Source organism: Rattus rattus, chromosome 6 (genome assembly GCF_011064425.1).
Source record: "Rattus rattus isolate New Zealand chromosome 6, Rrattus_CSIRO_v1, whole genome shotgun sequence".
NCBI lineage: Eukaryota > Metazoa > Chordata > Mammalia > Rodentia > Muridae > Rattus > Rattus rattus.
The window spans coordinates 125,477,642-125,504,214 of NC_046159.1; the positions used below are offsets into that span (position 1 = coordinate 125,477,642).

The 26,573-nt window shown below is 37.1% G+C and overlaps 1 protein-coding gene across 1 annotated transcript in view; it reads left to right on the forward strand.

The window, feature by feature from the left end:
* Positions 1-326: 326 nt before the first annotated feature.
* Vwde (von Willebrand factor D and EGF domains) overlaps positions 327-26,573 on the forward strand; it is a 91,192-nt gene continuing 64,945 nt past the window's right edge. Inside the window, exons 1-12 of the mRNA XM_032907270.1 lie at positions 327-342; positions 5,634-5,881; positions 6,684-6,773; positions 9,150-9,294; positions 11,887-12,101; positions 12,524-12,597; positions 13,833-14,106; positions 18,491-18,699; positions 18,846-19,795; positions 21,333-21,469; positions 25,917-26,072; positions 26,178-26,282. Of these exons, the coding sequence (XP_032763161.1) occupies positions 327-342; positions 5,634-5,881; positions 6,684-6,773; positions 9,150-9,294; positions 11,887-12,101; positions 12,524-12,597; positions 13,833-14,106; positions 18,491-18,699; positions 18,846-19,795; positions 21,333-21,469; positions 25,917-26,072; positions 26,178-26,282 (2,619 nt within the window). The remainder of the gene's footprint in view (positions 343-5,633; positions 5,882-6,683; positions 6,774-9,149; positions 9,295-11,886; positions 12,102-12,523; positions 12,598-13,832; positions 14,107-18,490; positions 18,700-18,845; positions 19,796-21,332; positions 21,470-25,916; positions 26,073-26,177; positions 26,283-26,573) is intronic.

Genomic DNA, 26,573 nt, shown 5'->3' on the forward strand with positions numbered 1-26,573 from the left:
GGAATATTGGTGCACATGGAGATGCGGGCAGGAATCAAAGGGTACTGCGTCTGTTTACTCATGTAGGTCCTTGCACCCAGCAGGAACAGTTGGCACTATGTGATTCTCTCTTGGGTCTAGACTATGGGCAGATGGTATTATCCTATGACTTCTCAGGAGTATCCACACTTCTGAGAGTCCAGCTCTCTCCCCCACAGGATTTGGGTGCAGGGAGCTGTTTGCCCAGTCCAGTTTGGTCCTGGACACAGACCAGAACCATGGGTACCAGCGGCTGAGTGTTCCTCTATCCCTGTGTCCAGAGGCATTGTGCAGTTTCCCCTTGGACCATGGATGTGAGCCAAGGTGTGCAGAGGTGGCAGTCTGTCCTGTGGTCTCGGGATCTCTGCACTCCTGGGTAGTCCACTCTCTTCCCCCTACATTTTTTTATTATGTTTTTATATGATAGTGAATTTTTCCTGTGACTTTAAATCTTTGTATTATAGAAGAATCACCAGAATGACAAAAATCATCAATAACAACAACTTTTGTAATTTTTGTGTGTAGAACAAATTCCTAAGGTTGGTAGATGTACAGAGATTTGTTTTAAAAAAAGCTATAAATATTGGCAGAATCATTCACAAGAAAATTGATGATTGCACTTAATTTTCATAAAACTTTATATGTATTTTACCTATTATGTTCAAAGCTCTTCCTTCTGGAACAGTTCAAGCAAGTGTGAAGCACAATAGTTATAACAACGTTTTTTAATAATGTGGAAAAATGTCTTAAAACTACAATAAGCTGAGCACAGTGGTATGTATCTTTGATCACAGTTGGAAGATTATTGTAGGTTTTTGGCTTCATAGGATGACTGTCTCTCAATACAAACAAACATTAGCCACTTCATTGTGTCTATAAACAAATAAGATTACCTAAAACTAGGAGGTAGAGTTTTCATCTGGTTAGTATGATTAATACCTCTGAGTTACTTCTCCACAGTCTTCCAGTTGCAGGTTGATTTTGCAGGCAGCTTTCCCAGTATATCTGATACCAAAACATTATGTTATCTCAAATTCTCAGCTTCATTAGAGCCTGTGTTATAAATTTTACTTTTGCTTTAATATTTTAGATATAAAAATAAAGCAATATTCCTTAAACATTGTAACAATAAGGTCATGGTGATTATTGGTCTATTATGTGTACTAAACATGGACTTCCCCAATCAGAGATCTGTATTAAAGAAAAAAATCAATTTTCCTTCTTGCATAAATAACACATTTCAATTGTACATGTGGTGTACTATGTAGGACAGAGCTTGTCTGTCCTATTTCAAGCCCTGAGTTCAAAATGAGCACAACAGAAAGCAATAGGCATATTTACTTCTTTATTTGCTTATTTCAGCAAATTGTGATTATTTAAAATATTGGTATAATTATTTAAAATTTAAGATATACAAAACTGTACACAAATTGAAGCAACATAATCAAAAATCCTCACTATGACTGTGGTCACTTAGCTTAAGATTACTAGGATATTTGCAGCTGGGCATACATTAATCTCAGAATTTAGGAGACAAAGGAAGATTGAGGTAGAGGGCTGTAAGACATTTTCTCTAGGGCTCCAGAATGTTTGCTGTTATCATGTTAATTGCATAATAATCTATTTGAAGTACTCATTGGGATATGGTGTCTAATGAAACGATCCTTTAAATAATTTGAGAGTAAGTTTCATTATTTTTTTATTTTTTCTTTTCTTTTATTGGATATTTTCAATATTTACATTTCAAATGTTATCCACTTTCCCAGTGTCTCCAGTGGACCCCTCTTCACCGAATCCACCCACACCCTGCCTCCATGAGGGTGCTACCCTACCCATTCACCCATGCCCTCTTACCTCCCCGCCCTGGCATTCCCCTACACTGGAGCATTTAGCTTTCACCAGACCAAAGGCTTCTCCTCCCATTGATGCCTAACAAGGCCCATCCTCTGCTACATATGCAGCTGGAGCCCTGGGTCCCTCCAGGTGTACTCTTTGGTTGGTGGTTTAGTCCCTGGGAGTTCTGGGGGGTCTGGTTGGTTGATAGTGTTGTTATTCCTATAGGGTTGCAAACCCCTCTCAGTTACCTCAGTCCTTCCTCTAACTCCTCCATTGAGGACCCCATTCTCACTCCAATAGAGTGAAAAATTTTCCAGCCTTTTACTATGAGGTAGTGTCTGTCTTTGTCACTGAGGTGCATTTTCTCTATGCAGCATAATGATAGGTCTTGTTTACTTATCCAGTCAAACTATGTCTTTTTATTGAGGAATTGAGTCCATTGATGTCAAGAGATATTAAGGGAAAGTAATTGTTGCTTCCTGTTATTTTTGTTGTTAGAGGTGGAATTATGTTTGTGTTGCTAACTTCTTTTGGGCTTCTTGAAAGAAGATTTCTTTCTTGCTTTTTCTAGAGTGTAGTTTGCTTCCTTGTGTTGGGTTTTCCATCTATTATCCTTTGTAGTGCTGGATTTGTGGAAAGATATTTTGTAAATTTGGTTTTGTCGTGGAATAACTTGGTCTCTCCATCCATGGTAACTGAGAGTTTTGCTGGATATAGTAGTAGCCTAGGGTGGCATTTGTGTTCTCTTAGGGTCTGTATGACATCCGCCCAGGATCTTCTAGCTTTCATAGTCTCTGTTGAGAAGTGCGGTGTAATTCTGATTGGTCTGCCTTTATGTGTTACTTGACTGTTTTCCCCTACTGCTTTTAATATTCTTTCTTTGTTTTGTGCATTTGATGTTTAATTCTGTGACAGTGGGAATTTCTTTTCTGGTCCAGTGTATTTGGAGTTACGTAGGCTTTTTTTATTTTCATGGCCATCTCTTTCTCTATGTTAGGGAAGTTTTCTTCTTTAATTTTGTTGAGGATATTTACTGGCCCTTTAAGTTGGGAATCTTCATTCTCTTTTATACCTATTATCCTTAGGTTTTGGTCTTTTCATTGTGTTCTGGATTTCCTGGATATTTGGATTAAGGGCTTTTTGCTTTTTGTATTTTCTTTGACTCTTCTGTCAATGTTTTCTATGGTATCTTCTGCACCTTCGATTCTCTCTTCTATCTCTTATATTCTGTTGGTGATGCTTGCATCTGTGATTCCTGATTTCTTTCCTTTTTCTATCTCCAAGGTTGTATCCCTTTAGGATTTCTTTATTGTTTTTATTTCAATTTTTAGATCCTGGATAGTTTTGTTCAATTCCATCACCTATTTGTTTGTGTTTTCCTATAATTCTTTAAGGGATTTTTGTGTTTTCTCTTTAAGGACTTCTACCTGTTTATCTGTGCTGTCCTGTATTTCTTTAAGGGAGTTATTTATGTCCTTCTTAGAGTCCTTTATCATCATCATGAAATGTGACTTTAAATCCAAATCTTGCTTTTCCAGGGTGTTTGGACATGTAGTATTTACACCAGTGGGAGAACTGGGCTCTGATGATGGCAAGTAGTCTTGGCTTCTGTTGCTTAGGTTCCTGTGCTTGCCCCTCGACATCAGGTGGTCTCTGGTGTTAGCATGTCTTGCTGTCTCTGACAGTGGCTTGACCCTCCTGTAAACCTGTGTGTTAGCTAGCACTCCTGTAGACCTGTTTTCTTTCAGCCAAATCTGGAAACTGAGACCTGCTCCTGGGTTTGTGTGTCCTGAAGCCTCAAGGCAGGTTGCTTGGAGCAGAAGAATTGGTCTTACCTCTGTTCTCAGCTGTGTCAGTGCTCCTAGGTTCTGGTATCCAGAGGGAACTAGGCAGGTTGCTCTTGGGCTAGGAATGTGAGCAGAACTGGAGGTCTCCCCAGAGCTCTCAGGATTGTCTGTACTTCTGAAAGTCCAGCTCTCTCCCCCATGGGATTTGGGTACAGAGAGCTGTGGGAGTTGTTCAGCTCTGGGCGCAGGCAGAAACTGGAAGTGTCCTGTCTCAGACTGTTCCTGCCTTTGTGTGTCCAGGTGGGTTGCTTGGAGCAGAAGACTTGGTCTTCCCTCTGCTTTCAGGTGGGTTGGCGCTCCTGGCTATTAGCTTTCAGCTCTGAGGGCAGGCAGAAACCACTCTCCTTTATTTCTTTAAGAGAGTTATTTATGTTCTTCCTTAAAATCCTCTTTCATCATCATGAGATCTGATTTTAAATCCAAATCTTGCTTTTCTGGTGTGTTGGGATATCCAGTATTTGCTCTGGTGGCAGAACTGAGTTCTAATGTCACCAAAAAGCCTTGGTTTCTGTTGCTTATGTTCTTGTGCTTGCTTCTGGCCATCTGGCTATCTCTAGTGTTACCTGACCTTTCTGTCTCTGACTGCGGCCCATTCCTCTTGTGATCCTTGTGATGTCAGAACTCCTCAGATCCTAGCTGTCTCTGTGATCCTTTGACGCTGGGATCCTATGATTCTGAGATCCTGGTTGTGTCTGATAGCCTGGGAATTGAGCTTCCTCTGTAATCCTGTGATCCTGGGTGTTCAGAGCATCTCTGATCTTGGGACAGTTAGAGGGCCTAGGAGTCTGGCTTCCTCTTGGTGTTGTGGTACATGGTGTGGAGCCAGCATCCAATGTCTGCCCAGGGCACTGCTTCAGAGTGGAAAAAAAGCTGTGTCCCTGGCTGGTTCCTGAGTCCCTGGATTCTGGGAGTCTTAGTTACTCCAGGGTTTAGGGTGTGGCCTCCTCACTCCTGTTCTTGGGTGTGTCAGAGCACCTGGGAGTCAGGCTTCCTCTGGGTGCTGTGGGACTGGGTGTGGAGCTGGAGCCCAATGTCTGCTCAGGGTACTGGTGCAGACTGTAAGGCACAAGTTTCTTTATTAAAAAAAGTCCTTAAGACAAGGTTTCTTGGAATTTTCTAATATTCTGTGGAATAGATTTAGAAAGTTAACTTTGTGATTGTCACAAAATAATAATGTATGTAGTAAAATGATGTACACTTCAGAATATAGTAAAGCATCTTATTAAATTTTATCAGTTGAATATTTTTCTATTTCTAAAACAAGATAATCTTTACAGACCCCAAGATTTAACTTTACAAATGCCTGGAATTAAAACAACAACAAAAACAAAAACAAAAGCCTTGTAAAGTTTTTATATAGTTCCTGGAAGAAACTTCAAGCATATCAGAAGCCTCAGAAAAAAATGAAAAAAAAAAAAATAAGACAATTGGCAAGCACTGAGTACAGTTCATTGACAACATAACCACAACACACGAACAGCTCTGTCAACCTGAAGTTATGATGAATAGGGCTAAAAGCAAATTACAAAACACATATTTGATTTGATGCTATGGTAAATCGTTATCTTTATAGCAAGAAATAACAAAGGCTAGAGACTAACTTTTGTCTGTTCTATATTTAGAACTGATGATTGCCTGAGGAACGTGAATCCTTTTTCTTTTCACAACCCAGGCTTTGCTGAGGTTCTGCATGACTAATGTAAGCCTAAGCTGTTACTCTGGTGCCAGTCAGTACTCAACATAGTTCAAATTGGAGTATTTCCCTTTGTTGCCTGCTAGAAAATAATCATTTTTCCCCCAAATTTCTTTGCTGTCTCCTTAAAGTAGTCCTGAATTGATGGTCTTCGGGTGCTTTTGTTTTTGTTTTTGCTAAGATTCTTTTCTTTTCTTTTCTTTTCTCCCCGATTTACCAGCTGTGTTTTCTCCTTCCAGGCCAGCTCTCCACAGTACTGCCTCCTCCTCCTCCTGGCAGGCCCAAGGTCTCAGTGGAGCTTGTGGGTTCCCAGGTGTTTTGTAGGTGTACTTTTGATGTTTCCCCAACAAACGACTCAGTAGGATTTCTGATAGCCTGGTCTAGGCTTTCTTCCCAAGAAATCAAAGAAGAACTGAGACAGGAGAGCACTATTCAGGCGTTCTCGCTTTTAGAGCTTGATGGCATAAATCTCCGACTTGGAGATAGGGTATGTAAAAAATAACTTGCATTTTTTCATGAATATATTGATTTTCAAAAATAGATTTCAAGCTGAACACTGAAAACTGCTTTTGTCTTTAACATATAAAGCAGTAGTGTCTTGGCTTTGCATTTTTTCTACTTGTCAATTGTGCTAATTCTGGTAACAGCTAGACATGTCAATAATGTATGTTTGGTGACTATGTTTAAGTATTTCCTTTTAACAATCTGCTGATTTTTGGTGAATCTTAAAATTATATGTCTCTTTCAGGTTTTAAGACTATATTCTTATATATTGGAAAATAATGTTCTAACTTTTCAATGCTAATACCATGTTTCTACTTTCTAACACACACACACAGACACACACAGACACACACACACAAACACACACACACACACACACACACATATATATATATATTGCACTATCCTTTATATTGAGGTTCAATAACTAATTATATATGATAGAATTTTTCTCAAATTTTTGGCAAGTATTTAAATTTAATTTTATTTATTTTATCTTATATATGAGGGTTTTGTCTGTAAGTTCATGTACCATGTGTGTGTTGGATGTCCATGAAGTTCAGAAAGGGTATTGGATCCCCTGAATCTGGAATTATGGGTATCTCTGAACCACTTTGTGGGTGCTAAAAATGGAACCTGAATCCCACACAAGAGCAGCAAGTGCTCTTAACTGCTGGCCATCTCTTTAATTTTATAATTTACTAACAATTAAATTAAAGATTGAAAGATAATTTGCATGTTTATAATGTCATTACCAAGTGATTATTTCTTAACTGTATTCATAGATATTCTGCAGTGCTGCCATGTTTTACTTGGAGAAACCAGATGTACCAAGTATAGCTGTTGAAAGCCAAGGATTTTTTGCTGGAATTAAGGTGTGTAGCATTGAGTATGAGCTAGAAAGTTAATTTTCTATAGTTTGCCCATGATGGTTCCTGGGCCTTATTGTGGACTGAATCAGAAAGTCTAGATTAAATTTGCATTTTAAAACAACCTGAGGGTTAGGGATTTAGCTCAGTGGTAGAGCGCTTGCCTAGGAAGCGCAAAGGCCCTGGGTTCGATCCCCAGCTCGAAAAAAGAAAAAAAAAAAAAAAAAAAGAGCAACCTGAATAATATTCATATCCAGCAAAGCTGGGAGACACATGGGAAGGAGCTGAATTTGGGGTGCTCTTTTACTTATAGTACACTGTGTCCCAGTAAACTCATCATCAATTGAAAAACAGTTTGAGTCAAAATTGTATTTACTGCATCATAGCATAGCAACAATATGGAATATTAGATGTTTACACCTACCATTACCTAGCATCATAAGAAAGCATGTCACAGAATATTGCCAGTCTCAGGAAAGACTGAATGTAAAATTGTCCACCATGATAAAGTAAAGCCTCACAAGTCAAGCCATCAAATTCATGGACTTGTGAGAAAGGAGGTCTAAAGCTCAAATTAGAATAAATAAGTCAAAGGCTCTATTTTCATAAGTCATTCTACTAGATATTCTATTATGCATTGTGAGAATGCTACTACTTGACTACTGTAAATGTTTGAAGAGAAGAACCAGATGAAGGGCTAGCACCTGGGACTTGAGCTGAAAGGACTCAGCTCTGGGCTTTATGGATTGCCATGATTGTGCTAACTAAACAATATAATTCTATTGATTGCTGCTGCTCACTTTCATGCTGGATCTAGAAAGCGATGCGTTCTTCCAACAGGTAAGCCGAGTGTCAGGGACTCACACCAGTGGAGGCACGGGGCAGTACAGAAGGACAGAAGCTAAAGAGTAACACTGGCGGGGAGGGGGTCCACCAATGGAATTGGAGATTGCATAGGGCATCATATTGCATCGTATCTTGTCCAAAGATAATGTGGGAGATTGGTCAATTGTGAAGACAGGACTTAAAACAGGATAAAAACCTTTGTCTAGCTAAGTTCAGGCACACATAGACAGAACCCAGGTAAGGAAGACTCAGTTACTTTGTCAGAAGAGCTAGCATTGGGAGAGCAAAGAGAGCTCTGACTCTGGGAGCACAGGAACCTTTGCCTCTGCTTTGGTAGATACTCAGCTAAACAATGTCAGTGGTCAGCCGCTGTTATTAGACTAACAAAGGAAGCGCACTAAGAAGCAATTCTTCCAGGCTCCCAGACTGTAGTTGATTTAAACAGATAACAGGTGCTCACAGCCAATCAGTGAATGGAACTTGGGAACTCTTATGGATGAGTAGAATGAAGGATTATGGCCCTGGTGGGGATAAGAACTCCACAGGAAGACGAATAGAGTCAACTAACCTTCACCCTTGGGGCTCTCACAGTCTGAACCACCAACCAAAGATCATACATGGGCTGGACCTAGGCCTCCCCACACATATGTAGTAGATGTGTAGCTCAGTCTTCATGTGGGTCCTGAACAACTGGAATGGGGGTTGTTGACAAAAGCTGTTGCCTGTCTGTGGGGGAGTTCTTCTAGATGGGCTGTCTTGTCTGGCCTCTGTGGAAGAGGAAATGTCTAGCCCACAGAGACTTGAAGTACTGGGGAGTGGAGCGAGGGAGGATACCAAGGGGAAGTCCCACCTGCTCACCCGCTTGCTTGCAGGAGAAGCTGAGGGGGGAAGGGAGAAGGATTGTGGGAGAGGGTTACCAGGAAGGGGGAGTGAGCAGGATATAAAGTAAATGAAAAAAATTAAAGAAAAAAAAGCAAGTCTTCTTAGAGACGGTTAAGACTTTAGGCTGTGGGAACAACACCAAAGATCCCTGCTTCCACATATGACTGCCTGATGGACGGGAGTGGACTCAGGTTTTATCAATACATCACAGGAAGTCTAACTTAAAAGGCAGATGGTCAGAAACAAGCTGAGGTGCAGAATGGTGAAGGTGATGACATTTTGGCTTATGTATTAAGTAAATATATACATTTCAATCGTGACAAAAAGTCCTTGAAAATCACCAGGTTCTTCTCTGCTTATGTCAATAAGCATCAGCAAACAAATGAGAAAAAAAATCACCATCTCTCAGCCTTCATTCTCCAGAATCAACGAATTTTGACTGGTTTGATGTTAATCAGCCTTGTTTACTTAAATAAAACACAATGGTTGTTATTAATGGCTCACTAAGCAAAAGATAGTCTGCTGGGGTAACAATAACAACAACAACAAAAACAACAACAACAACAACAACAACAACAACAAAAACATGTCTTCAAAATGGACTCCTAGAAATACATTCTCTTTGAACTTAAATGCTGTGTTTTCTCATGCAAGTTAAAACCTGAACTGGACACTATATCAGAAGATGGAAAAGAATACCAGCTGAGGATAGAGAGTACAATTCCTATTGTTTGCTCTGAATTTAGTGAGCTTGATCAAGGATGCAAAATCTCATTAAAACTGAAAACCATCGAGCAAGGTAACACACTAAGTTCACTTTGGTTTATTACTTGCCAGGCAATAACTGATCCTTGTTCTCTTGCAGAGAGAGTCCCTGGATTGTACTCACATAAGAAAATATGTTTCTTGCTTAAATCAAACAATAGCCGCATCGTATGACTTGACGTAATGTTGAACCGATGATCGACACAGTGATTCATGTTTGCTTTTTCTTCCTTTCTGGTTCAGACACACTAGTGAACCATCTGCTCCATGTTGTCATTTGTCCTCTTTCCTTTCCATCCACATCTTCGTAATTGATCACTTCCCTTCTTCTCTGTCTCCTACCTTTTCTTCATTCTGCCTTGTTTGTGGAGATAGCGACAACTTTACGGTTTTACAAAATGCCTTCACTGAAAATATTTTTTGTGATGTACTCAGAGTTGGAGCTTATGAAGCATGGATCTCATAATGAGTTCTGTACACTTCTCTCCCCAATGTAAGCTTCATGTGGGATATTTTGTCTCCATATAAATGACTGATCCTACCCATGGATACCTGATGCATGACCATAGATAGATCACTACTAAAACAAAATGGAGAGGGAAGCCTCTCCCTAGAGCAGCATCGAACAGCCAGGAGAGCAGACTGTGAATAGCTGTGGCTGGGTTGCTTGAGTTCTTTCCCAGTTTCCCAGTGCTCTGACCCAAACCAGAGATTTTCTGATTAAAACAGAACCTATAAAGAGAAATGATAGTTCTGTTTGCACACTGTACATTTTTCATACAATAAAGCATTTTCAGTAGAACCTCAAGCACAGGGTATCCAGGTGACAATGGCCTTATGACACTGAGCTGAATAAGAGAGGTGAAAAGATTAACAGGCCCAGGTTAGTCTCCTGCCTGATATACAAATAAATTAATGAATTAAAATGAAAATTTAAGAAGGTGAATTAAAGGCATAAAAAGAAACTCAAAGATGTCACGCTAAGGGACTTGACAACTATACATGCTTAGAAGATACCTACCTGGGCACTTAGACTTCTGGAGGCCTGTGTACATCAGGCTTGTGATTTTATTACAGCTCAGACCTTTGACACAATTCCAGGTCAAGCTACTTCTGGGAGCATGAAAACACATATTACTGAACACATATAACTATCCAAATTATGCTAAGCCAAATTTTCTCTTGATTAGAAGTATACGTTCAAATATACTTATACACTCTTGGTTTCTTTAATTAAGACAATTATTGCTATAATAATATAAAAATGGCATAAATGTGCTCTTGTGTGTCTGAATTGCCAATTAAAAGTTGCTCTCTATTTCTAGGGAGAAATTTCTGATTTCATACTGGATGCTCTTTCCCTTCCTTTCCACCCAGTGTCTATGATGACAGAGAACATGGTTACCTGATTTGACAGAGGCCCTGCAGCTGTTGTACGGGCTCCATGAGAACAGCCTTGGCCTTCATATTGAATACTTGGGAAATGAAGTCATTGCCTGTACCTGATCCAGACATATTCCACACTCTTTCTAGGGAGCTAGCTAAGGAATTTGGACGTTTCTATTATTTTTATGAGTATGAGAAAAATGTATTTCTAGGAAAATAAAAAGAGAAACATAGGCCACACAGTAGTAGCACATACCTTTAATCCCAGCGCTTGGAAGGCAGAGACAGAGTTTGAGACCAGCTTGGCCTACAGACCTAGTTTCAGAGAAACCCTGTCTTAAAAAAGAAAGAAAGAGACACAGAGAGAGAGAGAGAGAGAGAGAGAGAGAGAGAGAGAGAGAGAGAGAGCGAGAGAGAGAGAGAGAGAGAGAGAGAGAGAGAACACATTTTTTTCTGGGATCTTGAACCCAGTAGAGTGTATAAGTTTTACCCAACTACTGCAATTTCATACCTGTAAAATTCATGTGTGTAAAAAATAGTCTTTAGAAATAATTCCTTCCTCTTGTAAACTCAGGAAGGCTTTGTAGTCTTGAATTGAATTTGAAAACCTGCTTCTTTATATCCAATCTCAGGACATGTACTTTCATTAATGAAAAGACCAGAAATTATGCAAATGAGCTATATCACTTTTTAAAGTTCTGTTTTCATTTTCCGTTACTGTTTCCTCTCAGGATTATTTCCTTTTTTTTCTTTCCCAACCCCTATTTCTTTTTTTCTTTGTTACTATCATTTTTAAGTTCTGAATATATTCTGATATTTATAACGTGAAATGAGTTTATTACTCATGATCACCTTCAAGAGCGCTACATCATTTTCTTACTGAATGTCAAAATAGCATATGAACATTTATGTTGACGAAATATTCTACTAAAATATTCATTACCCTCTCCTACCTGTTATTTACTGCTTTTGAATTTTGTCTAAATGCACATGTACTTATAACTTTATTGAAAATAGTAGTGTGTTTGTATGTATGCATACATATTTTAAATTAATATTATCTATAGAGATCAAGTAGATTCAGTAGCTTTATTTTAATTTAAACAAGCATTACAGTAACTTTTAAAGAAAAATATTTAAGAATAATATTTTAGTCTGTCTCATATTGGGTCAAGTAACTACATTTGACTTGTATGTGTCTTGGAAAAAACTTTAAAATTTTTTTTTTCTTCCTGAATAGGTAAAGAACACCTCGATTTAAATTTGGCATTGTCTTCGTGCCATGTGGACCTTTACCAGAACCCTTGTGCCGATGGAATATGTAGCCAGGCTGTAGTGTACTACACTGCTGTGATAGACTTTTCCCGGGATGGAGACAGAGTTACAGACATCACTGTTGAACCTATAGTTAATGATGTTTTCCTGTGGGACAGATACACTCCAGACAGCATCCAGGTTGACTAATCAGAAAAATAACCTTTTTAACTTAAGATTTAAAAATACATTTGTGCCAACAATTTTTTTTTTTATAAATTATTTGAAGAGATGGCTAAAAGGCTAAGTTTCCTTTCTTGTCTTTTAGAGGACTCAAGTTGGGTTCCTATTGCCATCTGAGGCAGCTGACAACTGCCTGTAACTTCTCTAAGAGACCTGACACTTGCTTCTGGTCTCTATGGTCACCTGTTTACACGTGACATATATACACATACAGATGCATTATAGAAATAAATAATCTTAAAAAATGCTTAATATTTTTACTTTAAAACAGTTTCATTTTCAGCACCTATAAAAAGAATTCATTGAATAGTAGTTTCAATTGCTAAAAATTTACTAGCCAGCAATCAATGTTAACATTTAAACATCTTCTTCTTCCACAGATCAAAGTCAAGGATGTCCCATCTGCTTACTGCTATTCATTTACTGACCCACACATAATTACGTTTGATGGCAGGTAATGTCCTGGTCTTTTCTTCTTTTGGTGGCTTTTGTTTTCTTTGTTTTTTTTTTGCCATGTTTTGTTTTAAGCATCACACTTTTTTATCATTTCCTTATGTTTTCAATGATTTGCACTTTTGCTGGTTTGTTTCTAAACATTAGTGTATTTGTGTAGAATATTTTTGCGTTGATTCTGTTCCTTAGTAAATAATGCAGACAACTAATGGGCCTGAATTTTTGGATTATTATAAATAAAGATGTATTGAAGATTATTACAAATGCACATATCATTCGTGTTTGGCCACCTATTTATTTGGATTTTAAGTCACTTATTTTCACTAAGAGTATTTACTGTGTTGTATGTTTATAGAATTAAAAAATAATCTATGAGGCTTATGTGAATGATAAAGCTAATTCATTCAATCTATTTTAATACTAATTGCCTTTAATTAGTGATAAGAATGCCAATTTTCAAAATTGATTTTTTTTCCTACCATGAAGTCTTTTGTGGTTGTTTCTGGAATTCAAGTAAAATGTTCAAAGTAATGAAAAGAGTATCAAAATGATACGGCTTTCACAGTCTGTAGCTGGGACCTTGTGATGCTAAGACATCCTTAAGAAGAGAGACAACTCATTGTCTAGTAAATCCTTTCTACATGATACCTGACAGGTGTTTTAAACATTGTGTGACAGCTGTCAGTAGATTTTTCCTGAGTGACATAGTGGTGGAACCCTCCACTATGAGCTTTGGATAGAAGAAGTGATACAGACACACGATTCACACCAATCATAGTAGTACTAGAAATAAAAGAGTTGAAAGCAAATATGTGCCAGGAAGAAAATTAAAACAGACAGAAAATAAGGGAAGGAAATAGAGCTCATGATTTTATTAAAAGAGACCGGCTACTGAAAGCCAGTAAGTAATACTCACGTTAGAAAATGCTTTCTGTAAGGAAGACAGCCAGGTGCCTGTGTACTCTGCAAGCATATTCTCCTTTAAGAGTAAAGCCTGCTGGATGGACAAAGAGACAGAAAGATACATGGGAAAGAGTTAAGGAATTTGTGGCCACTTTGAGTCATTCACAGACATATATCAATCTTCAGATCCATAAATGTGCTGAAAATTTCTTTTCCTGAGAACAAAATACATTGCCTGCTTATACATACATTAAAGAACTTTTATATATTAAAGTTATATTGTTATAATATTTTATCCTGATTCTCGATGTAGTTGACCTTTGTTCATACTAGGGTATATGACAACTTCAAGACTGGAACGTTTGTGCTTTCTAAGAGTATGTCACGTGATTTTGAAATCCACGTACGTCAGTGGGACTGTGGGAGCCTTCACTATCCTGTGTCATGTAACTGTGGCTTTGTTGCAAAAGAAGAAGGTGACATCGTTACTTTTGATATGTGCAGTGGGCAGTTACGTGAATCCCCGCCATATATGTTTGTAAAGAGCCAAGAATCATCATCAAGAAATATCAGAATAACTGAGTCTTATTTAGGAAGAAAAATTACGGTATGTGGACAGAAGTAAAAATTTGACAGTAGAAGGAATTTTGCTTTTCATAATTTTGGATTAACTTTTACTCATGCTTACAAATTAGGGACTGTTATGTTTTGATATTAGGTTGCTGAAGAAATAAGTACTTAGAAGATAATGAATGAATATAATCAAAATATATTATATACATGTATGAGAATGTACAAAAGAAAGAAATAGCTTTAGGTTCACTCAGATATTGCACAAAAAGCTTATATTTTAACCTATTATTCAAAATGCAGCATACACTCATATCCCTTTAAAATGTTTTAATATTAGTTTTGTGGATTGTTCCTAAAATTATGTGACAATGTCTAATAAATATATATTAGGTAAAATGACAAAAATAAATATTCAGGAATAGCTGAGCAGTTTTTTTAATGAATACAGTCTGTTACTACTTCAGGAAGACATTGGTAGATATATGAAAAAGTAAAAATTAGGTAAAGGGTCATAAATTATATTTTTAATTGGATTTTTTCCATCTTTATTAAATAAAGGGGGTTCATTACAGTGAATTACAGGCTGTGGTCTGCTAATCCTATTTTTTCTCTTTTTTTTATTGGATATTTTTTATTTACATTTCAAAGTTATTCCCTTTCCTGATTTCCTGGACACAAGCCCCGTATCCCATCCCTCTCCCCTTCTTCTATAAGGGTGTTCTCCTCCCCAACCACTCCCCTTGGAGGGAGGGTCCAGCCTTGGCAGTACCAAGGACTTCTCCTTCCATTGGTGCTCAACAACGCCATCCTCTGCTATATATGCATCTGTAATTATGGGTCTGTCCATGCATAGTCTTTGGGTGGTGGTTTAGTCCCTGGGAGCTCTGGTTGGTTGGCATTCTTGTTCTTATTGGGTTGCAAGCCCCTTCAGTTTCAATCCTTTCTCTAACTCATCCAACAGGGTTCCGGTTCGGTTCTCAGGTCAATGGTTTGCTGCTAACATTTGCCTCTGCATGCTCTGGCTGTGACTCTCAGGAGACAGCTATATTTGGCTCCTGTCAGCATGCATTTCTTAGTTTCATCAATCTTATCTAGTTTTGGTGGCTGTATACATATATATGTATGTGCTGTATACCCATGTGTGGCAGGCTCTGAATGGCCTTTCCTTCAGACTCTGCTTGAAACATTGCCTCCATATCCCCTCCTATGAATATTTTTGTTCCCACTTTTAAGAAGGAGTGAGGCATCTGCACTTTTGCATCCTTCTTCTTGAGCTTCATGTGGTCTGTGGATTGCATCTTGGGTAATTCGAGCTTTTGGGCTAATATCCACTTATTAGTGAGTGCATACCATGTGTGTTTTCCTGTGATTGGGTTACCTCACTCAGGATGATATTTTCTAGTTCATTCCATTTGCCTATGGATTTCATGAAGTCATTTTTTTTGATAGCTGAGTAGTACCCCATTGTGTAAATGTAACATATTTTCTGTATCCTTTCCTCTGTTGAAGGCTATTGGGTTCTTTCCAGCTTTAATATTATAAATAAGGCTGCTATAATGAACATAGTGGAGCATGTGTCCTTGTTATATGTTGGAGCATCTTTTGGGTATATGCCCAGGAGAGGTATAGGCTGGGTCTTCAGGAAGTACTATGTCTGATTTTCTGAGGAATCTCCAGACTGATTTCTAGAGTAGTTGTACTAGCTTACAGTCCCACCAAAAATGGAAGAGTGTTCCTCTTTCTCCATATCCTCACCAGCATCTGTTGTCACCTGAGTTTCTTATCTTAGCCATTCTGACTGTTTTGAGGTGGAAACTCAGTTGTTTTGATTTGCATTTCCCTGATGACTAAGGATGTTGAATATTTCTTTAGGTACTTCTCAGCCATTTGATATTCCTCAGGTGAGAATTCTTTGTTTAGCTCTGTACCCCATTTTTAATAAGGTTATTTGACTCTCTGGAGTCTAATTTCTTGAGTTCTTTGTATATTTTGGATATTAGCCCTCTATCAGCTGTAGGATTGGTAAAGATCTTTTCCAAATCTGTTGGTTGCCATTTTGTCCTAATGACAATGTTCTTTGTCTTACAGAAGCTTTCCCAATTTACGAAGCCCCATTTGTCAATTCTTGATCTTACAGCATAAGCCATTGGTGTTCTGTCTAGGAAATTTTCCTCGGTGCCCATGTGTTTGAGGTTCTTCCCCACTTTTTTTTCTATTAGTCAAACTAATAGGAAAAAAGTATATCTGGTTTGATGTGGAGGTCCTTGATCCACTTGGACTTAAACTTTGTACAGGGCAATAAGAATGGATTGATTTGCACTCTTCTACATGCTGACCTCCATTTGAACCAGCATCATTTGTTGAAAATGCTATCTTTTTTTTTTCACTTGATGGTTTTAGCTCCTTTTTAAAGATCAAGTGACCATAGGTGAATGGGTTCATTTTTGAGTCTTCAGTTCTATTCCATTGATCTACCTGCCTGTATCGGTACCAATACCATACAGTTTTTAATATAGTTTGAGGTGAGGGATGGTAATTCCCCCAGAAGTTTTTTTATTGTTGAGGCTAGTTTTTGCTATCCTGGGTGTTTTGTTATTCCAGAAGAATTTGAAAATTGCTCTTTCTAACTCTATGAAAAATTGAGTTGGAATTTTGATGGGGAATATGTAGATTGCTTTTGGCAAGATGGCCATTTTTACTATATTAATTCTGCCAATCCATGAGCATGGGAGATCTTTCCATCTTCTGAGATCTTTTGCAATTTCTTTCTTCAGAGACTTGAAGTTCTTGTATTACAGATCTTTCACTTGTTTGGTTAGAGTCCCACCAAGGTCGTTTATGTTATTTGTGGCTATTATTTCCCTAATTTCTTTCTCAGCCTGTTTATCCTTTGAGTCGAGGAACACTCTACATGACTGCTATCCAAAGTTTAGAAGCCAAGTCAACAGAATGGGGAGCATAAGACAAGCCTGGGTTCTATAGCAAGACTCAGTCAAAACTAAATAAATAAGCAAAAACGAAAAGTCAATTCACAAAGGAGTAACACTGAAAAGTATGTCTAAATGTACAAATAATCAACAAAATATTGAAATGCCTCATCATTAACCAAATAAATAAAGAGCACTACCTTTCACATAATATTGCCAAAAAATAAAAATAATGGAAAAATAGTCTTTCTAGGGGACTCTATATGTCAATTCAGCAAAAGTTTTAACTGGAAACTTGTTCTAGTGAAATCCTTATGGATGTAGGTAACACCAGTGGTGTCCATTGTATCTCGCCCTGTAAGAGGAAATTTATAAGTTACCATAGGGGATTTTAATAAGAGAAAATTAAAATTAGACACATAATAGAAGAAGTTATGATCAAGAAAATGAGAGGGTGGGCATTTGTTGATTTCTAGGCAGAGATACAATATACAGACTTTGGAATAGTTTTAACCAGCTTAAATATTAGAAATATAAGGTTACTACTCATGAAAAGCAATACCATGAGTACACATCATTTTTTTTTAAATAAGGAGACAAGAAGGATTATGTTTAAACTGAAAAACAAACACTGGTGATGTGTCTTTAGTGCTTTTAGAAAAAGTCATTTTTTTCAGTTACAGTTCCAGATGGTTGGCCTCAGGACATTACTGGGACCAGTGGCAGTGGTTCATTGTCAGATGGCACAGACCATTAAGGTCACTTGGGTATTGATTCTATTTGCCTACTGGCCATAAGAGAATAGTGATTAGCTTCAAGGACTTATATTCCTCTCAAATCATGTTTATTGGTGTAAATTAATGACTTGGCAGTGCAATCCCATACTGCATTATTACCATCAGAATGCGACTTTGTTAACATTACTCTTACTAGCTCTAACTGCTTCGATCTTACAAAATACAAAATTTTAATTATGGAAGAAATCAAGAACCATCTGTTTCAATAAATAGTTGAAATGGTGGGGTCTGTAGACAGTTAAGAGGACTGGCTTCTCTTTTGGAGGTTCAATTCCCAACATCCACATGGTAGGTCTCAACTGTCTGTAACTCCAGTCTCACAGGGTCTGACTCCCTATTTTGCCCTCTGCGGGTACCAGACACACACACACACACACACACACACACACACACACACACACACACACACACACACACACACGCACGGAGAACAAACATACACGCTGGCAAAACATCCATGCACATAAAAATAAAAATTAAAAGAATTGAAATTGTGACCAAATTTCAAATCAGCATAAGGTGAAAAGTGATTTCTTTGAAAATATAGTATTAAGTGAAAGTTTTCATGTAAAAAATAAGCTTCTAATTCTTTTTGTGCATAGAAAAATAACTTTCTTATATCTTACACGGCACTCTTCTCTTAACCTCGTGGATTGAGCATCTTGTATCTCAGTGTGGGCTTGTCTGCTTTCAGATTTGGTTTTCCTCCGGAGCGTTCATCCGAGCTGACCTCAGTGAGTGGGGGATGAGTATAACGCTAAGAATCCCTAGTTTAGACTTCAGAAGCACATTGGGGCTTTGTGGCACCTTCGATGAAAACCCAGAAAACGATTTCCATGACAAGAATGGGATCAAAATTGATCACCACGTCAACAATTATGTCGCTTTTGTCAATGAATGGAGGTGAGAATCAAGCTAGGATTCATTTGTTTTTGTGTTGCTATGAGGCTAAGGCCGTGGCCATTCAATGTTCTGCCCTTCCGTAATAGATCGGTGGGGAAAAAAAAAACGTTTCTGTTGAAATAATTATCCTGTCTTTCATCTGGAAGGCTTCTACCAGGAAAAAGCATGTTTGACAAAATACCAACCTCCCCGCCGTTTCCTGCAAAACCATCCTACTGCAGCTGTTCGCTGGGTACCTCCACGCACCATCTGCTTTCTCACCATCTGGGCAGCAGGTCTCACTCAGAAATGGCTTCCAGCTGCAAAGACGTCAAGCACATCCACTTCTCTTCCTTGATTCCGGACCTAGATATTAACTCTGAATATATCAATTCAGAAGCTCTTATTGGAAAAATAAACCTTCATGCACCTACGGAAGAAAGCAATTTGAATGTCTCACTACAGGAACATGCTCACCCAAGCCTGCTCAAACCGGAGTTAAATTTACAGCATCCTGGGAATAAGTCTCAAAATCCTCCTACATATTTGAGTAATGAGAGGCATACAGAGGACCAGCAAATGAGGAATGATCTACAAAGCAGATGGAAACGACACAATTTGAAGGACTTTCATCCCGTATTTACTTTCCAGAGTCTTGGACAAGGCAACCTGGAAGAGTTTTCTTATTTTTTTCCTGAGGACCACTCTGAGGGCAGCCAGCAGGAGTTTGTCCCCTCATGGCCCACACCATCGGGCCTCACTGAATTCAACGTCTTAGCAATCTGTGAGCAGACTCTAGTCAACTCCAGCATTGGAAGGCTCTGTCTTCCCTTCCTTGGCAGGACACTAAACCATGTTATGGACATGTGTGTGAAGGATGTTCTGTTAAAGGACGACATTACCTGGGCAGAGGCAGGCGTGGCCTTGTTAGAAAATGAATGTGAGAGACACGTTTTAGAAGAAGGAAAACACAACGTAGAAGAATACGGGAAGTCAATGGAAGGCATCCTAGAAGTGTTAAAATGTCCCAATTTGTGCAGCGGACATGGACACTGTATGGACTGGGGCTGTGCATGTTTTCCAGGCTACAGTTCCTATGACTGCAGTCATTCATATGGTATGTAAATACTCTGAAACCTTGGTGTTGGGGATGGCATGTGATTATGGACATGTCTTTGTCCTCAGTGTTTATTAAGTCCATAGTGAGAATATATTAGTTAATATCCTAAGGATTCCCCCAAATGTTTCATCTTCTTCAAATGTCAAAGGGAAAGTCCAGTGGCAACTTGATGGTGGCTGTTGATCCTTTCTAACTGACTTCATCTCTGTTGTTCACTGGAAATGCCAGGCCACCCTGACACAGGCTTTTGCACACAATTGGTGCTTCTATCTGCAGAGAATAACCTTTCGCCTAGCCTCCATGTTCCATATAATTTAAGCACTATTTTATGTTATTTTACTAAATACACTAGTTTGCTCAAAATCACTTTTTAAGTCTATTTTGGAACTTGTCTCTTGTCTGAGTATTAACTTAAAAACTTCCTTGTAGTTTTTCTCACACAACCCGATATTTTTTTATCTCCTATGACATAATTAATTTAAAATTTCTGCACATACCTGAAAACACATATTTGTACATTTTATGTTTTTTCACCTTTAAAACAATCTTTGTCATCCCATGGTAAAACTTAAGTTACATGGAGGCTTCTTTTGGCTTATTCCTATAGCTCGTGTAGTGGAACTAAATACAAATACATCAGTAAATAGACATGTGTTACAACCATGACATGATAAACTAATACAAATATTTGTGAGAATTTTGGGAATCCTGAGGTCATAGGCTTGTGATTTTTCTTCCAAGGCTGGTAGGTTTTTTCAGGCTTTGACAGAATTAGGGCAGAAGAATTTTGTTTACAGGCACACATCCATTTTAACAATCAGATCTCACCGATGCAGGTAAGATGTGCTCACTAAGGCTACAACCAGAATAAGAACCTTATGAAAGTCAGTTAACTATGAATTCTAAGAGAGATATTTCCTGTTAGTGATTAATAAACTCACAGTTATCCTTATGGAACAACAAAACAATATACAAAACTGGAATAGGTGTATAAACTATACATGCATATATATATATATGTGTGTGTATTTATATATGTGTATGTATCTATTTATATACATATATACATTACACATATCCATGTATATATAATACTTTGATAAAAATATTTTGTAATACTGAAATGATTTTTGAAAAGTGAGTATTGCGCTGTTAAGTAAACTATTTTATTATAGAAGCGTATTTTACCTGTAGTCTATTTATTTGGCACAAGCTGATATGGCTAAACTAAGATGTGTTTTAGGTATAATTTGTTAACATCTGCTCTTAATTAATACAAATATTACTGAAACATTAGGGAAATGTGAGTTTAAGTGTTATCAATTATGACAATGCTTTTGTTTTGATGGTTAGCAGTACCTATTTAAACACAGCATGATTAAATGTTTAATTGGTTAATTACTATAAATAATGTTTTGAGTACATTTCGAATTGTTATTGGAATTATACTTTTAATTTAGACACTCAAAATAATTATGTGTTTTTTTGTAATTCACAAAGTATGCAATTTTTTTAATCATTTTTTTCTCTAAAGACATTGTTCCTGAAATTACCGAGATTGAGAACATTGGATTCTGTGATATTCAGAAGCAGAACTGTGTCACAGTGAGAGTTTTTGGTCATGGCTTCAAAGAGTCATTATCCATCAAGTGTGAAGTTACTCAACTGGAGGTATGATAAGCCCAGGCTTTGGGTGTTGTCTTAGGGTTTTATTTTTGTGAACAGACACCATTACCAATGCAAGTTTTATAAAGAACAACATTTAATTGGGGTAGCTTACAGGTTCAGACCATTATCATCAAGGCAGGAGCATGGCAGCATCCAGGAAGGAATGGTGCAGAGAAGCTGAGTTCTACATCTTCACATGAAGGAAGCCAGGAACAGATTGTGCATCCTCAGGCAGCTAGGACGAGGGTCTCCAAGCCCACGCCCACAGTGACACACTTCCTCCTACAAGGTTACACCTTCTAATAGTGCCACTCCCTGGGCCAAACATATGCAAACCATCACAGGTGTAGTGTTTAAAACGATTGAGTTTATGCCATTTTTAGGTTAACTTTGTCTAACAGAGAGCAGCGTGATCTCAGGCTGTTCAACCCACTGAGAGTTACAGGAAAATGGCCACACTGCTTCACTAGATCCACTACCTTGTGATTGTTGATAAATATTTTATGCCATTATTATTAAGACATGGTTTTCAGGAATGATTGATAAAATCTAAAAGAACATCAAGCTTGTTATTTAGAAACATCTGTCTCTCTAGAACTGTAAACCACATGAAGGGTGATGGTTTTCAGCCAAGAAGGTGAATATGCCCTTCCAAAACACAAATGGGGATAGCTGTGCTCTGATCACATCTCCCTTGCTCTGACTCTGAAATACCCCATTCGGTCCTCCATCAGTTCTTTGTCTCGTAAGATTATTAAAGCAGAAAAGTCATTCAGTTTGAATGCAAGCACATCAGAATATATTTTATTTTGTGAATTATACAATCTTCCTTTTCTTTATTCAAGTAAAAAATTTATTATAAGGACATGCTTTTAAATTTAGATGCTCATTTGGAAAAGTTGAAAATTTAAAACATGTTTTTGCATTCTTTATATCTAAGTCAACGAAGTAAAGTGTGAATCTGGCACCGAGAATTTGCTGAAGAAAATAATTTTGGAAATATTTCCCTTGTGTAATTATACACAAATATGCTCATTGCATCATGTTATGCATGGGGTCTCAATATCAGAAGAGAGAAGAATTGTGGTGTTGGCTGATTTGATAATATAAGATCATGCTTTTAGTAAATGATTGAATAGAAGAGAATTTTACAAATTTGCATTTTTCTAGGAGAGAAAATTGTCATATATTTTCCCCTTCTTCTTCTCTATCCAACCTCTCCTGTGTGGATATATAATATATATTTGAATATATATTTGAATATATATTCAGTAAGCATTCATTTAGTGTTGCCTTTTTTGTATATATTTATTAGCTGTCTACTTGCTATTGGAAATACCACTTATGTAGATGTAATCTTAAAATCTAAACATAAAATGTGTCCAACATGGGTTTTAAGGCTTTCTTGGCTCACTCTTTATTAAGCATAATTTGACACAATTTTCAAGTCATGCAACCCTAGTCTTTTAGGGTTTGCTGAACTTGGATATATGGTACTAAGCTTCCAGTAAGCTAATGTTTTCTTCTGGTTTCATTTTTTATTACAGGCTAGTTATTGCTTTTAAGACCTCTCAATGGATCAAACATGCGCACATATCTATATCTTTCTATCATCTATGTATCGATCTATGAATCTATCATCTATCTTCATCATCTTTGCCTATCTACTTAGCATCTGTCTAATCTACCATCTTCAAGATATTGACAGCATTGTCTCTGATTCTATTGGAATGGCACAGGGTTCACTCTAGTCTCTCTTCTTATTTGTTTCTCTTTTCTTTACAAGTGAAAAGAAATTCCCACCATTTCTAATATATAAACCTATTTTGTCATTCTTTGCATATACATATATTGTCAAATATTTTACCCTCTACCTTTGAAAATCAAATTTATAAAATGACATAATGATACAATAGCAAATGAAGTTTCCAATGATATACACTATTTTTACTTCATATTCATAGTAGTTATGTATTTCATTGTAATATAATTAGTTTAAATGTTTCTGTTTCTTTTTGAGTTTCCTACAAATTGTAGTTGATTTGCATTAAAATTATTTAGTGTCTGGAATATTATCATAATTCCAAAAATTTGATCTGTGTGAAAGGTATTTACAGAGAATTGTTTATTCCTTCTCTTCTCTTTCACCTACTTTTTCCATTATCTTTTTTATTGTCCTGAGTAATGAGTTCCCATTATTCCATATTTTTATAGTATTCTCTCCATATACTGACATATATGTCTATGATCATTGTTTCCAAGTTAATCCCCCTCACCATATTTCTTTTGTACAAAGGCACACATATATATCTTCTATGTTCCATAAAGAACAGACTATCATAGCTTGCAGCTCTTTTCTACTATTACAGTAATGTTGATAAACGTGTCTTGATCTAGAAATCCAGGTACACACCCATTTCTTTTTTTTTTTTCATTCCTCTAAAAGTCAATTCCAGCTTTTAAGTTGCTGGTCCATAATATTAAATCCAAAAAGTAATCTTGTAGGAAAAGGGCTCTTTCTGATCTAGATCCTGACTCCTTTTGTGGGCAGTTTAAACAACCTCTTGTCTTCATTCAGCTCTACTATGGACCATGATGTTTTGTGCTTCCTTCATTTTCAAATGCTGGTTTCTCTATCCATGTTGGATTTCCCTCTTTTTGTTTCAATTTTCAGTATCCAAACAGAAGCTCCCTTTATCTTCCAGGAAGAAAAAAATATGACACCCTCTTCTGAAGCCTTCCTTGACTAGATTAGATTTGGGACTTTCTCTGTATTATATCTTATTTCAACCTCAGTTATTACAGCAAAATTTTATATTCCATTTCTTTTCTTTTATGTTTTGCCTTAGCAGAATACCAGCAGCTGATATGTATATGTGTACAGGGCTGATCAACTGAGATTGGATGGATATGGTTTAATACAGGACACATGTGAGAAGCTCTAAAAAATTAAATTATTTAAACTAAAAAGAATATCCTCAGCATATAATAAACACAAACTTTTGAATACAAAGGATGTAGAATCCTATTTATTTACTACTTTGGGTCAACCTTTTCATAGAGGGCTAGAACTCATAACTTAAGGACCAGTCATTGGCCACAGTCTGATTTCACAGAGAAAAACAAGAGGTCCAAAATGCCTTAAGCATAGCTATCATGACAAAATTGTTATGATATTTTTGTCATTCTTCCTCTGCTAGAGAAACTGACAGACCTTCTATAACAGACTGTTCCTCCATAACTATAGATATCTCCACAATTGTTGAGCTGTCAATCAAAAAGTCTTCAAAATGAGGTTATACTTTATTCCACATAAGCTGGAGTGATATTGCTGTCCTTGCCCTTTCCTTCTAACCTATAATGTTGAGGAAATATCAGGTTGTATGACCAATGCTACGTCATTGTGCAATCGAAGTGCATTTTTATATATTTGAGTATATAAATGAATTCAGATGTCAACAAATATGCCCTTCTAGTTTTCAATATAGTTGTCAATACTCAGCAAATCATTCTGCCATTTTCTTTTCACACGCTAAGATTTTTATAACACTATAAAGTAGTACCCAATGTATAGCTTAAGCATGACATTCTGTTTGCATTGAGTAGGATAAACTGGCTAGAATCTACTCAAATGACACAAACTAGCTTAAGCAAAATGACACATTTTATTGTGGATAGTATATTTTTTTAATAGAATCAAAAACATGAAGTTGAATTCTCATGGGAGAAAGTATTTTACTTTCGTGGGACTTGGTACTATGAAAAGTGATTATGTGCACAATTATAAATGTGCACATCTGGTTTTAGTCCTACTATTCTTTGTACTACCACTACACAGTTTTATATTTTGAAATGTAATCTATTATGGGGAGTCTGACCCCAAATCCTCTGGCATAAAGTTAAAAATGTTCAAATAGTTGAAGTACTGACTATCTTTGTTATTTTTCTGGATCAGTCAAGGGTCATATAGCAGCATGAAAGCTCTATGGCTACCGACATACTGTAAAGGTGTTCCAGGGAGGTAAAAGTGGGAATTTTTTGGATGGGGGAGGGGGGAACTCTTACACTGAAAATGTGTTTACCATCTGCCAACTGTGCACTCCACTGATTTCTGACTTCCTCTTGCTCTGAAATACATTCTGTGGTGAATACATATATATGATCAACCTTGGCAACTTTTTTGGGATTGAACTTGTCAATAATGTATGCTTTGGGGGAAATGTTGAGGGGAAATGTTGATTTTTTTTTAATTATCAAAATACGGCATATACTTTTCTATTATTCTGAATAAAACTTACTTTCAATGTATTTTTCTAATCATATATCTGATCGTATGGATTATACATTTTAAAATTTCTATGTTGACTATATATAATTTACTAATTATAAAATGTACAAAAGCACTTCCACCATCTAGAAGCAATCGGTTGACTTTTCATTACTCCTTCAGTATAATGGCAATGAATGGGTGCTTGGAGCCAGTGTCTACACACAAGCAATCTTTCAAAGTAGCAGAGTGGTTGACTGTCAGCTGCTCCCAGACGGCCAGCATTTTGGTAGCATGGATCTAACAGCAGAGAAACCCTTGGCAAAGTTTCAATTAAAGGTAACAGATAAAAGATATCATCATATGCATAAATAAAATTGCATAGTGAATTGATGAAGCAACATTTAGAAAAAATAACCTTAATGTATAACTACATTCTCATAGGTATCTAATGATGGTTACACATTCAGTAATCCCAAGATAATGATTATATATGATGGCGCTTGTCAAGTTTGTGGTTTCTATGAAAATGATTCATGCACTATGAAGGTATATATTTTTACTTTTTCATATTATATATATATATATACATGTTTTTGCATATTTTGTCCTTTTCCCAACCTTATGCTAGAATGACATGGATAAATTCTTTCCTCAGATTTTTGTTAGTCTAGGTAAAATTAATGAACTTTCTGTAACTCTTGTTGATTAAACAAGGATATCTCTTCTTTTTGTGTCTTAAAGTGGCAGAATGTTTCTCCCTGAAACTTTGAAGGAGGAGCTATGTTAAAGTAGCAAACGTCTGTAGTTCTAGTACTTAGGAGATGAAGGCAGGAGGAC